This window comes from Cyclopterus lumpus, chromosome 15 (genome assembly GCF_009769545.1).
Source record: "Cyclopterus lumpus isolate fCycLum1 chromosome 15, fCycLum1.pri, whole genome shotgun sequence".
Lineage (NCBI taxonomy): Eukaryota > Metazoa > Chordata > Actinopteri > Perciformes > Cyclopteridae > Cyclopterus > Cyclopterus lumpus.
Window position 1 is genome coordinate 16963779 of NC_046980.1, and position 14261 is coordinate 16978039.

The 14261-nt window shown below is 44.5% G+C and overlaps 1 protein-coding gene and 1 long non-coding RNA gene across 4 annotated transcripts in view; one reads left to right on the forward strand and one right to left on the reverse strand.

Moving 5' to 3' along the window:
- arid4b (AT-rich interaction domain 4B) overlaps positions 1–14261 on the reverse strand; it is a 38081-nt gene that overhangs the window by 14897 nt on the left and 8923 nt on the right. For all 3 annotated transcript variants that reach the window (XM_034552641.1, XM_034552639.1, XM_034552640.1), the window contains exons 3-9: positions 11655–11765; positions 9051–9116; positions 8694–8784; positions 7363–7442; positions 6921–7012; positions 5559–5700; positions 4235–4314 (exon numbers count right to left, since the gene is read on the reverse strand). In XM_034552641.1, coding sequence (XP_034408532.1) covers positions 4235–4314; positions 5559–5700; positions 6921–7012; positions 7363–7442; positions 8694–8784; positions 9051–9116; positions 11655–11765 — 662 coding nt within the window. The remainder of the gene's footprint in view (positions 1–4234; positions 4315–5558; positions 5701–6920; positions 7013–7362; positions 7443–8693; positions 8785–9050; positions 9117–11654; positions 11766–14261) is intronic.
- Positions 5085–5631, forward strand: LOC117744400. Its single transcript, XR_004611177.1, has 3 exons — positions 5085–5165; positions 5272–5356; positions 5515–5631. It is a non-coding gene; the product is annotated as an uncharacterized LOC117744400 (long non-coding RNA).

The window sequence follows — 14261 nt, forward strand, 5'->3', positions numbered from 1 at the left end:
TCCGGGTGGATGTGCGCCGTTGGTGCGCGTCCTGCCCGGAGTGTCAATTGGTAAATTGGGTCTGGTGGAGCGTCTGAATAAGACTTTAAAGTCCATGATCCGTACATTTATTAATGACGATGTACGTAATTGGGATAAATGGCTTGACTCTGTTGTTTGCAGTGCGGGAGGTTCCCCAGGCCTCCACAGGGTTTTCTCCCTTTGAACTTTTGTTTGGCAGGACTCTGCGGGGGGTGCTTGATCTCATTAAAGAAAACTGGGAGGAGGGGCCGAGCACCAGTAAAAGTGAGATCCAATACGTCCTGGACATGCGGGCAAAGCTCCATACACTGGGTAGGATGTCACGTGAGAATTTGCTCCAGGCCCAGGGGCGTCAACAGCGGCTGTACAGAGGGGCTAGGCTGAGACAATTCACACCGGGAGAGAAGGTACTTGTATTGCTTCCTTCTTCCAGCTCTAAACTCCTCGTCAAGTGGCAAGGGCCCTTCGTGGTCACGCGGCGAGTAGGGGATGTTGACTATGAGGTGGTGCGTTCTAACAGGGGTGGAGCTACACAGATTTACCACCTCAACCTCCTAAAAGCATGGAGGGAGGCGGAGTCTGTTTCTCTGGTGTCTGCGGTATCTGAGAGAGAGGAGCTGGGGCCTGAGGCTCCAAAAATCTACTAATCCGGCCTCGCTCCTTTGCGAAGACCATCTCTCCGGGACCCAGAGAACAGACATTGCCCAGTTGTAAGAGCAGTTTGCTGACGTGTTCTCTCTCCTGCCAGGTCGCACCAATCTCATAGAGCACCGAATTGAGACACAAAAGAAAGGTGGTTCAGAGGGAATTAGCGGCCATGCTGGAGATGGGGGTAATAGAAGAGTCACACAGTGCCTGGTGTAGTCCCATTGTTCTTGTGGTCAACAAGGATGGATCCATACGGTTCTGCGTGGATTATCGTAGGGTGAATGACGTGTCACGATTCAATGCTTATACAATGCCCCAGGTCGACGAACTCCTGGACCGACTGGGCACTGCGTGTTTCTTTACGACACTGGATTTAACAAAGGGCTACTGGCAGATTCCTCTGTCGCCAGAGTCCAGGGAAAAGACGGCCTTTGCCACTCCGTATGGGTTATACCAATTCACCATGCTTCCCTTTGGGTTGTTCGGGGCCCCGGCCACGTTTCAACGCCTCATGGACCGGGTGCTGCGTCCGCACGCTGCATATGCGGCCGCCTACTTGGATGATGTGATTCACAGCACTACCTGGGCGGAGCATGTACAGCGGGTGGGCGCGGTGCTGGAGTCCCTGAGGCAGGCGGGGCTCACTGCCAACCCAGGGAAATGTGAAGTTGGATGGAGGGAGGTACGGTATCTGGGGTACCACTTGGGCGGCGGGCAGGTGCGCCCACAGGTCGACAAGACTGCCGCTATCGCAGCCTGCCTGCGACCCAAGACTAAAAAAGAGGTGAGACGGTTTTTGGGGCTGGCGGGTTACTATAGGCGGTTCATCCCAAATTTTGCAGATTTGACCAGCCCCTTGACCGACCTGACCCAGAAAGGTGCCTCAGATGGACGGAGCGGTGCCAGTTGGTGTTTGAGAAGGTAAAGCAAGCTCTCTGTGGGGAACCGCTCCTCCACACCCCTAACTTCTCTCTTCCCTTTACCCTACAGACTGATGCATCAAACAGAGGTTTTGTCCCAGCAGGTGGAGGGGGTTGACCGCCCGGTCCTCTACATCAGCCGGAAGCTGTCGGAGAGGGAGGCCAGGTACAGCACGGTGGAGAAGGAGTGCTTGGCCATCCGGTGGGCGGTCGACTCCCTACGCTACTACCTCCTGGGACGCTCATTCACCCTCTGTTCGGACCACGCTCCGCTCCAGTAGCTCCATCGCATGAAGGATACTAACGCCCGGATCACTCGGTGGTATCTGGCTTTGCAGCCTTTTAATTTCAAAGTGATCCATAGGCCGGGGACGCAGATGGTTGTAGCTGACTTCCTCTCCCGCTCTCACAGGGAGGGGGAGTAGGTTAGGCCGGATGGCGCCCTGGCCTAAGTCGGGCGGTGGAGGTATGTGGTGGCGGGGCGTGGTTAGGCTCAGCTGCAGAGGGGAATTGGGGGAGTGCGCTCAGGGAACGGTACCAGGTGGAGGCCTAATTGGCCTCAGCTGGGTCTAATGATTTGCTTTCTCTATAAAATGGCAGTAGGACGGAAGGAGGAGGTGATGGACGTTGCCGTGACGGGAGCAGAATACAGACACAGGAGGGCGCTCAGGGGCAAGGCCGAAGAGCATGACTGTCTCCCAGATAAATAAATATCCGTAAACCGAGTTCGAGTCTCCTGTGTCTCTGTGCTAGGGGGGAGGGTAACACGGACCTGTTACAGGCCCTTCTCCCCCGATCGCTCAGTCTGGCTGGGCGTCCAACTCTAGGAAGAGTCCTGGTGGTTCCAAACTTCTTCCATTTCCAGATGATGGAGGCCACTGTGCTCATTGGGACTTTCAATGCTGCAGAAATGTTTCTGTACCCTTCGCCAGATCTGTGCCTCAATACAATTCTGTCTCGGAGGTCTACAGATAATTCCTTGGACTTCATGGCTTGGTTTATGCTCTGATATGCACTGTCAACTGTGGTGCCTTATATAGACAGCTGTGTGCCTTTCTAAATCATGTCCAATCAACTGAATTTAGCACAAGTGGACTCCAATCAAGTTGTAGAAACATCTCAAGGATGGTCAGTGGAAACAGGATGCACCTGAGCTAAATTTTGAGTGTCATGGCAAAGGCTGTGAATACTTATGTACATGTTATGTTTTCATTCTTTATTTTTAATAGATTTGCAAAAATTTGCAAAAAACAGTTTTCAATTTGTCATTATGGGTTGTTGTGTGTAGAATGTTGAGGAAAATAATTAATTTAATCCATTTTGGAATAAGACTGTAACATAACAAAATGTGGAAAAAGTGAAGCGCTGTGAATACTTTCCGGATGCACTGTAGATCTTCTGACTTCTTACATTACTATTTGTTGCGTGTACCCGTGGATACACTGTGCCAATTAAGTTTTCGAAAAAGCCATCACAGGGTGCAATGTTTAGAGAGGAAATACTTCACGAGTGTTTGACTTCTAGGTCCCCTCTGATTTATCCTCTCTTATCTTATCCCTCATCAGCTCGGCTCTCCACCCGACTATTAGCCAAAATAAGATAAGAGGGAGACTTCACACTATGTTTGCTGCAAATGTGTCTTCAGCTGCAGATTAAGGATCACGCTGATGAATCCATTAAGGAATGCGGGCTCGAGGCTGCGCCGTCACCAACGGAGTTCAGACAGACAGAAAAGTAGACTTGGGAACAGCGAGCAGTGACCAGATTAATTCATGTCGAGTGGGGGCTGTGCTTTCTACCAAACAGAAAGGTTGCAGTTTCAAACCACCAGCAGAGTGCCGACTCCTGACAGGACTTCTTCTCATTGCCACAGACCACACAATCTGACTGTGTGATTCCACGCCGAGGGCAGGCTGCAGGGAAGCTACACTATATTAGCTCACCAGTAACTCACAGCCTTAGGACAAATACAAACACAGCCAGGCAAGCAACGGCAGGGAAGGCACACAGTATCTCAAGAGGTTATGTTCCAATAAAAGGTGTCATTTAAAACATGCACAATTAGCTGGTCAAGGCAAAGAAATGTCCTCTGGCACGGCTCCCTTTAATTAATGGGACAATGCCGAAATTGGCATTGAATAAACAGAAAAGGCAAGAAAAAGATAAAAAGAGTAACAAAATTATCTGACATATGTGCAAATAACATACTGTGCAGCAATGTCTAACAATGTAGTGCTTCTTTTTCTACAGATGTTCACTGTACATATATCCAATTAAAACATGTTTATCCCCTGATGAGGATGATCTAGTTGTACTAGATGATTAACTGACTTTCAGAATATAAATCAAGAGCGACTTAGAAAATGTATCAAGAGAAAATGGCAATCATTCACTTGTTTACTTCCCCAAAGAAGGCTTGGTGTAACAAGAACTGAATACCGCTTAGTTTTTGTCATTAATCAGTAAGCAATGGTAAGGCCCCTGAAGAGACTTTGTGCAATGCCAATGACTTTTTGTTCATTAAATAATTACTTCTAAACATAATTTTTGGATTAAATGATAGTGAAAAATGTCTGATGACCGATATTCGTTGCTGCAGGTTTAATTCCCACAAAGTGGTTTTTAGCACACTAGTGATGACTCACAATTTTCCATCCTTGAACGAGCGGACGAAGATGTTGTCCTTCTTCACAGTCACGTCGTCGTGGCAGTCTGGGGAGATGACCTTGTTGCACAGAAACAAGAGAAAGTCAAGAGGTCAGAAGAGGTGGTATTATGTGTGTCTGTGTGCGTGTGTGCACGTATGAGACAGTAAAGCGGAGGAAGGGAGGAGGGGGTGTCAGAGTTAATGACTCAAGTAATTTCAGGAAAAGGCCACGCTGATGGATTACAGGAAATGCCGTCTCCGACAAACAAAGACAAAACAAATGCGCGGGACGAGGAGCGATGTGTCAGGGCAGCATGCGCTGCTGCTGTTTACTGGAGTCGAGGGGCACATAAGTGGGAGTTGTTCCAGTGCACTAGGTCTAACCCACAGGAGGCAGCACTGCCGTTATGGAGATTTGATTTCCATCAGGAGGCTGTGTGCTTGCTCCTGCTCTCTCCGTATGTACAACACACACTCGCCTGCAGGGTGGATGCTTTCACTTCAACACTGAGCCATTTGCTCAGCTATTTCTCTCTTTGACACATGTGCTGCACTGCAGAGGTGCAAATTAAAGCATCCGACTCACAGGTTTCTTCTGACTTTTATTAAATGGTGCCTCTGAGGAGCACATTGTTCGTCACAGCCGTGCATCATCTGATGCATGAAACATCTACCGGTGTACTGCTCCACAGTGATGGGCTACCGTGTGACATACTTCTCCTGGTTGTCACAGGGAGGCAGCATTGAGCTCAGTCAACTGCAAGCCAAGAACAACAAACCCTGGAGGCGGGGCCCTGCCGACTACACAGTTAAAAGGGACAGCTTTCCCCCACCCTCTCCCATTCTCCCAGTTCTACATGCAACACTTACAAAAACAAACAACGCCTGTCACCATTTCACTGTGTGCTAACGCTGGCTGAGAGTTATGGGTGGGTGGAAAGGACAAATAAACATCACACCGGTGTTTGTACTGCATTGTTGCACACGCCAGGGAGAACAAGCCATAACTTCTCTTTTTATTTTCTTCCAAAATAGGAGCTGAATTGTTTTTGCTTTCTGAAATTCTTCAAACTACGGACGGCAAGCAGCTACTGCAAAAGTCTCATTTGAAAGAAATTAGGTATTTAACCACAACATCGTGCACTTTTCCCATATTTGATGAGTGGCATTACGCAAAACATAATCCTGCTGAGGTTACATAACCGGGCGTTGAAATGAAATGTCACAATGCTGTGAGTGTACGGGAAGACCAGCCGCAGTGTTCCTGTTTCTTCACAGCGATGGAGCAGAGAGCAGTGAATGAAGGGAGACTATGAGCTCACCAGAGCAGGATACCACGTGGTCTTCTTTTTTTCCCCGGTGGCGACCCCCTCCACACAGACCACTTTGCCGAACAGATCCTCATTCTGCCGCTTGTCGCTCTCCTCTTCTTCGCTGGACGATGAAGACAATTCTTCTTCTTGGCTGTGGGAGAGATAAGGGCGGTTTTACTCAACAGAGTGCCATTCAAGGTAGGTACATTGAGCATCACATATGGTTGATATATGATTGAGAGAATGTTGTGCTGTCAATTTGTCTCCATTTTTAAATAAAAGTGTGCCGTTTGAAACAGAAATAGCTTCTGGTTGCCGGTAAAGCCCGAAAGATTGTGGCATTTCTTATTAAAGCTGTAATGATGAGCTCCCTCATTAGGATCAATGTAGTGATGAGCCGGCTCGTTCTTTGCTGACTGACAGTCTTCCTGACTGAACTGGCCAGCAGATAGACAGCCATGTCTCAGTGAACGTGCAAGCAGCACCAGCAGGCAAACAGATCCTCTGACCTCTTTTTATACCTCCCTAGGCCTGCTCTGAGCACAACTCTGTGTTTGTACAGAGTTGAGGCATCAAGCATCTCATCTAACCCCGAGCAAGAAAGGAAATAGCCGCGATGTTCCAAAAATGTTGAACCAGTTCATTTACAGATAGAAATTAAGAAGAAGTTATCCCGTAAAAACAAAACATGTAGCAGTCTTATTTTTCCAGTAATGTCAGTCTCCTCTGTGTTTTTCAATCCTTGAAATTCAAGAATTAAGACACTATTATTAGACAGGTCCATGGTGTTAATGTGCAGCTGGGACTGACCCAAGTCAATATTACATCAATGTTTAGAGTAATATTGACTTTTCTCTGAGTGCCATTAGCAAGGGGTGTAAGAGAATAAGATTACGTAGCAGAGTGTCCTTTTATAACAGAGAGGAGCCACAATTATATCCGGCGCCAAAAAGCCCTCAGCAGTTCCTATCCCCTGATGAAAACTCAGCAGTCTCCCAGGAGCAGGCATACAAAAAGGAGCAGAAAACACCCACTGGAACATTTGAGTCAAAGAAGGGGGAGGGGTTAAAAAAAGATAATATTCAGCAGGACCGTGCCGTGCCGACGCTGCCTCTACATCCCGGCATGATTAAGGAGCTGGAGGAGGAGAGCAGGCTCTCTAGTTTCGGGTCTCGGGCGCTGTTATAAGGGGCAGGTGAAGAGTAAATCTTTCATTTCAACTGCTGTCAGCACACTTAGATTGGGAGAGCCGTTTACAGATGGCTGTGGATTGGTACAGAAAATCCCTCGCCACCAGCATCCCAGGCCGCCGATATATTAAAGTTTGATATGAGCCCTGCAGGACGTACAGAGACGGAGGGTGATACTCACATTGGGTTTGATCGTCTACCACGGTTGCCCTTCTTGCCGATGACAGGTGTGCCGAAGTGTTCAGGGTTGGTGAGAGGGAGTCTGTCGAGTGTCTGCAGAAGGAGACAAACAGCAAAGCGCCTCAGTGTTACCCTTGTCAGACACCACATTGCAAGACAAAAGATTGATATCTTGTATACCTGGAAGAAACTCTCTTCGTGGGATCTAATCAGTTGCAAACAGAGTTGTATATCTTGGCAAATTTGCTGTGATATCAGTTTATGTTTCCTGGAAATGTATCGCAGCTAAAACTCTGAATGCCAGCGTGGGACCATTCGTAAGCAGCATTTAAATTTGAGCACCGTGAGCAAAGATGTGTGATTGTTGGTGTCAAAATTGTATGAAATGAAAAATAAAATGAGCTTTGCTTGGCATAAAGACTGCAGGACAGCACAATACTTGCCTCGCTCTCTGCAAAGTGACGCGCTCCTTTCAGGCAGAGAGAGGAACGCCTCAGGGTCTTTTCGTCGCCATCGTCAAACACTGCAGAGATGAGAGGTTGTTAGACTCAAGCACAAAGAAACACCGGTGTCTGTTACAAAATGTCTGCTTGTTTTATTTATATATATATATAAAAAAAATACTGTGTGCGTGTATATATATATATATATATATATATATATATATATATATATATATATATATATATATATTATAAAAACAAATGATGCTCGTGTTTTTAAGACTTTGATGGATCCTCCCGCAGGCGCTCACTGTTTTATTACAACTTCAAGGACCCTATGATAGACACGGAGTATACACATGGTAAAACAAAAGAGATGTAAGGGAAGTGTCTCAGGATTTACTGATTTCATTTGTTTATTTACCGATATCAAATCACCCTCCTAGACATAATATACTAGAACTAAAGGAACTTTCCTTTTGCTTTCAGAAGTCACAACGCTCCCAAAGATAACTCAAATGTAAATCATTCAATCCCATTAGTCGTTCAAATTTACTTGGCGATAACAGTGAAATAAAAACACTTGAGGTAACTTCCACAGTGACTCGTGTTTTTGTCGATGAATGACAATGTGCCACGGCAAATGTTTTCGAGACAGGGAAAACGGCATGGGCTCTCCTAGGTGACGAGCAACTGCTAGGAGACTACCGATCTGAGCAGCAGTCTGTACTCGGCATGCTTTGGATGATCCAACACTGGAACCGTTGATTCTTCACAACATAAAATGCAAGAATTATTCAAAAAGTCAAGCTTCCACAATTTGAGAATTTGCTGCCTTCCCATGTTTGTAAATATTTTACATTTGGGTTTTGGACTGTTGGTTGGACAAAACTAGCAATTTAAGGAAGTCACCGTGGCCTCTGGAAAATTGCAATTACCTATATTACTTATTAGATTTTTCACACATTATAAACTCAATCAAATCAATCAATTATTTTAAAGAAAAATGACTCAATAATAAAAGTGGTCTTGAGTTGCAGCCCTACATGCAGCATTTACCAGCGCTGCTTACTCGATACATTAAATACAGACATTTATACACACACCTATCTATATAAATATATGAGCATGTAAAGCAACATTTCAGTATTCCTGCTGTACTGTGAGAAATCACTAAATTCTTAGGAACTGATTGAAGATGGTTCTAGTCAGTATAATACTCGAAAGTAAAAAGTCTGAAAACCTTTTGGAATTTCTATCACACAAATGTGTTGGAAGATCGCTGCAGGGAGAGTACACAGGGGGAGAGAAACAGTTTGCTATCGACTTACCAACAGTATATATACTAGCATCGTTCAGCTTATTGATTGTGGCCTCCTGGTAAACTCCATCTTGATTCTTCACCTCTACAACAGCACCCACCTGTGGGATGGATACACGGCCGTTATGTGGCATCCTAATGTGCTACAAATGATGAATGGAATGTGTTTTTTAAGTAATGAGACAAGACAATCGCCAATACAAGAATCATAACTGACTGAAATGAAATTGCAATGCACTGCCTTTCTACACCCACTATGGTCCCATAGTCGGAGCCCAAAAAAAGACAAGACTAAAGTAATCAATGACAATTAATGACAATGTGCGTGTTATGACTATTTCAGCCTCCTCCATCTTTCCTGCCTTACCTTTAGAGGTCCTTTGATGTTTTCATCATGAACCTCAGCTGTGGACAGATCTGGTTTAAAGGTCACCTGGAAACAGGGGGAGGAGAATCAGTAACGAGGATGAACAAATGATTCCCCAAAGGCCTGACCTGGCCACATGATCCTCCCTCCCAGAGACAGCGCGTCTCGGCAGTAATACTGCCGGACTACATAACGCTGACGCACTGACTAGGCTCTTTCACGCAGGTTTGTTGCTTTAGATCGTTGTGGTTTGAGCCAACATACTAGCGAAGCCTTCCTGGTGTCAGTACTAGGCAAGCAGCAGTGTGTGAATATTTAATGCAATGGCTCATTTCTGGCACCGTTGAGTGACGGACCCCCAGTGGATTCCTGTTGCGATTGTTAGGACGACACTAACCGACCCTACCCCTCTACAACTCCAGCCTCCCCTAAGTGAGCCACAGTAGATCATAATCTGAACATGCTGTGGTAATCTTGCATCTGTATGGCGACCTGTCAACACTGAGTGACAGAAAAAGACCACAAGGCAGGCAAACGAGCATGTTGCAAGATGTGCCAAAGCAGAATAACAAATAACAAATGCCCCTCCCTGCTTGATATATCAATAGGCTCATGTGCTTCCTTCTCTGAGTAATTTTTCGAGGGCACATGCAAGTAAAATAGTAACATAATTCTTAATGGAAAACTGGCTTTGTTTTTATTGACTGATTTAGTTTAGAATCAGCTGCCATACGAGGGCAGAACAAGATGTTAATCACCCCCATCTCAGAAAACAAGCCTGCAGGTAACGCATTCAGACGACGCTCTCACCGGTCGGTTTCAAACATAACAGCAGGAGAAACGGTGTCACTATGAAGGCGGCATCAACACAATGACTGAAGAAAATACATACTGTAAGATGCTGTTAAATTGCCATCTCATAGAATTAGATGGCAGAGAAAGGATTAAAAAAAGCTTCCCGAGGCTGAATTTCCCCAGTTATGGAGATAACAACATTTCTGGTCTGTGGAAAAGATTGACTCCCCCTTCTTCTCAGGGACGAGCGCCTTCACAGACCGAGAGAGGATGTCTCTCGCTGTCCAAAACTTCAGCTAGAGAGCATAAATAACACCTGGCCATCCTAAAAAACTCCTTAAGGGATCCCTTAATTTACCGTGTGGATATCACTTTTTTTAAGTGGTGGTGAAGAACAAACAGCACTTTAAAAAGGTATTGATGTGCTGCAAAACTTTTTAATTTAAGCGATTTGCATTCTGCAGTGAAATCTATAATAAAAACTGCAAAAAAATGTACTTTGAAAGTTGAAAATATAATATTCTTGACAGTACTAGTTACTGTACCATAGTCTTGACAGATTAAACGTGTGCTAAACACGTCACTGAGTGATACTGAAATATAAATAAATATTGCAATACTGATCTTTTACTGGGCTTTAAAAATCTGTGAAATGACACCAGCGCCATATGCTGCCACCATCGACTTTGTTAAACAAGCACACAGAGATTAATGAACCAAAGAGCTAAAGATGAATCCATTAGAGTGAAATATTCAGATTCACAACAACCGCTGAATAATTGCCATGTTCTCCATTTGTGTAATCGAGCCTCATAGTCATACACAAACCCACACTCGGCCAATTAGTATGGTAATTCATTTATGAGATGAGACTACCCTATTAGCTTCATTTTAGTCCACGATATCTAAACTAAGAACATCCCATGGTCTAAGTTGGCATGTTGTCTGTTTCTGTCCGTAAGCAAATCGCTGCTGGAGCACCAGTGCTGGGGAACTACAGTGCATTGACACAGTGAAAAAGGCAGTCTCTAATCTTTCTCACACACACACACACACACACACACACACACACACACACACACACACACACACACACACACACACACACACACACACACACACACACACACACACACACACACACACACACACACACACACACACACACACACACACACACACACACACACACACACACACACACACACACACACACACACACACACACACACACACACACACACACACACACACACACACACACACACACACACACACACACACACACACACACACACACACACACACACACACACACACACACACACACACACACACACTATTAACCAGATGCTTTAGCCCCACTGGGAAATGAGGCACTGAACTACGTGCATCATACCATGCCTTCATCAGCAAGGCATAAAACCAAAGGGGAAACATTTGAAAAGCAGTGGACCCCAGAGGGGACGGATACCTGGTGGGCCAGGCCAAACCCTGCATCTGTCACATCTGGGGGCCTGATCGGTGTTTCAGCCATATGAGCTGTACTAACTTACTATCTAAAACAGGTGGTGGATCGCTAGCATGTAAGCAACACAGCTGGATTATGTGCAACAGCAGAGACAAGAGCGTAATTTAAATGCACAGTTCAAGAAACTAATACGAGGACTTTCTAATCATGTTTTGCTCTTTTAATTGTGACAGTCTCCAATTCAATCCGCTCTGGATGTACATTAAAGCTGAGCTGTGTGTTCTTGATCATTGCACAAAGACAAGAGCCCTGACACGCACACACACACACACACTTACCTTGGCCTTGACTAGCCTCTTGGCTGTCTTAATCTTGGCTTCACAGAAAGCCCCTCGGTACTTGGCACTAACATCCGTCCCCACTGTCAAGTAGGGCGGCTCCTCCAGAGTCTAAGGAAATAAAAATAAGAAACCAGTGAATTCAAAGCTTTTTCTTCTTTTCATGTATAGTTTACTGACACAGGTGTATTCTCACAGCTAAGACGGGAGGACACACATTAAAGCTTCACATAGTGAAGGCCAGCTATGCGAAACCCACCCGCCTCAGTGATTCATCCACGGAAAACACATACCATCTGTTCTGGGTATTGGAAAACAAGCCTCTCGGGGAGCAAGCAAGCCACTTCACTTTTGCTTTGATGACTACAAAGAATAAGCTATTTGAAACAAATAGCACCATCCTGTGTCATCATTGGATATTTATCAAACTATTTTTATTTTATTTTTACCCCCCTCGAGAACAGATTTTCAGTGTGTGGATGAGGGAAGATGTTTGTAGTTCATGTAGTGTAGAGATGGATTTACTGAGGGTGCTTCTCTAAGGCTCCACTGAAAATGCCTCACCTAACAGAGATATATTTAGACAACTTTCTCGAATAAGACCCAATAGGTGGGCACGCTTCCTGTTGACAGGACACGTCAAGACCAAATGCAACATGTCATATTTGCACTTCACTTGGCCAATACTTTTGGGTGTTTGTAAGGATGCACTAATACCGATACCTGGGCTTTGGGTATAAGCCGATACAGAGTACCGGTCTGATACCAGTGTTTGATTAATAAGAGTTATGCTTCACTGTGTGGAAGTGACTCGGATCATTCTTTAATGTGTGAGGCAGCATCAGGCTTGACTTGAACATTGTTTTACTAACTTTGTAAAACAAATTGTAACAAATACATGGATAGAAAATGTACTGAATTGTTGTTTATCAATAAAGTAATAAATTGTACACCAGCAACAAACATCAACATTAACAGGAATTACAATTAAAAGTGTAAACCTTTTTAAAGCATAAATAAATAATTGGTCAAAACATAAATAAAAGTTAAAATATAGTATAATATGTATATAATAAATAAATATATAACTGTACTGAATAGATATCCGATTCAGCTTCAAGTCAATGATTAGAGTCATTATCGACCGAATATCAGTTATGGTGCAGCCCTGTCTTTCTTTTTTCTTTTCTTTTTTAACAGCACTAAATACGGAAACACATCTTATTTTCTGAATGGATGAATAAAATGTGCTCATGCGAGGGAAATGAACAAGCTCGCTAACAATTCAACATCAAATTAGCTGCAAAACTCACTATAGAAAGACAGCTCTTTTCATTTAGCACAAATGTCTTCAAACACGTTGTGCATATTGAATTTCACACTGCAAGTTCATTACTCGTCAGACTCAATAAGATACTCTCTTATACACACTTACAGAAATCGTATTTATTTCTAAGCACAACATCTGTTTGTTGTTGCCTTTCCAACTACACCAGCGAAGTCGGAGCCTTAACACTGAAACCAGCTGCTGCAGGGCTTCTTGGCACGGCCGTACCACTTCTGTAAATGTGAGACCTTTGACTTGCTTCAACTGTTTGCAGAGTAGAAAATGTCCATTAAGGACACAAGTGTATTGGATTTATTTATGTACGTCTACATCAGAAGTAGCTGCACGGCTGTTTCATGTCAAAAAATATAAATATAAAAATCAGGATTGGAACCTGGGAGATATTTAATGTTAAATGACCATCAGGGTTGTTCAGGGTCACATAAACAAGATGAGGAATCGTGCGTCATCCCTGAACGGCTAATAATGTGCAGTGAAATTCGCCGCAGATGCATGAGCAACATGTTGTCCTGCTGACAAAAGAGTAACAGGTGAAACAGGCTAAAAATACCCGCTATCCAATTATCCAAATTAACAAAAAGGGTTTCATATCCCTCTTCAATGTATTGGTTATCGGAGGCTAAATCCTACATCATCTTATCTGACGGACCACTGAAACGTGTCGTGATTTTATCTGACGGGCCACTAATACTTGTCGTGATTTTGGGCCACAAACCACGAGGCCAAAAAAGAACAACATTTCCAAGACATTAACAAAAGGTGATGGTGAAGATTATCTGGATCGGCAGACTAGAAAACTTTGGGTTCTGAATCCCTGGTCCTTTGATAACAGAGTGCGGTTCGTCACTACGGGACTCGCCTCAGCGTGACCCACTTTTATCTAATGGTTTTAAATGAACCATCATAACAAGTTATCATGCAGAACAACCAGTGTGTGGCTGTTGTGCCAATAGGATGCTCCAATTGATAACAGAAGACATATAGTGTACTGTATACTACAGATAAGCAGGGTGTTTTGCCAAGTGTAACAACCCAGTCTGGCTTTTTAAGGATGCTCTGTTGACTTCAAAAGTTAAAGCTGGAACAGTACGTCTAATGGACACACACCGTGGGTACAGGATGTTCAGTTTGGTATGCCACGCCGTTTTTACATCTGCTACTCGCACACCCGAGTACAGAAATTATACTCAGGAGTTGTACCCGGAAAAATCAGTTCACAAGTTGTTCATCAGTTGCAGCGTGCGAAACAGCCCAGCCTG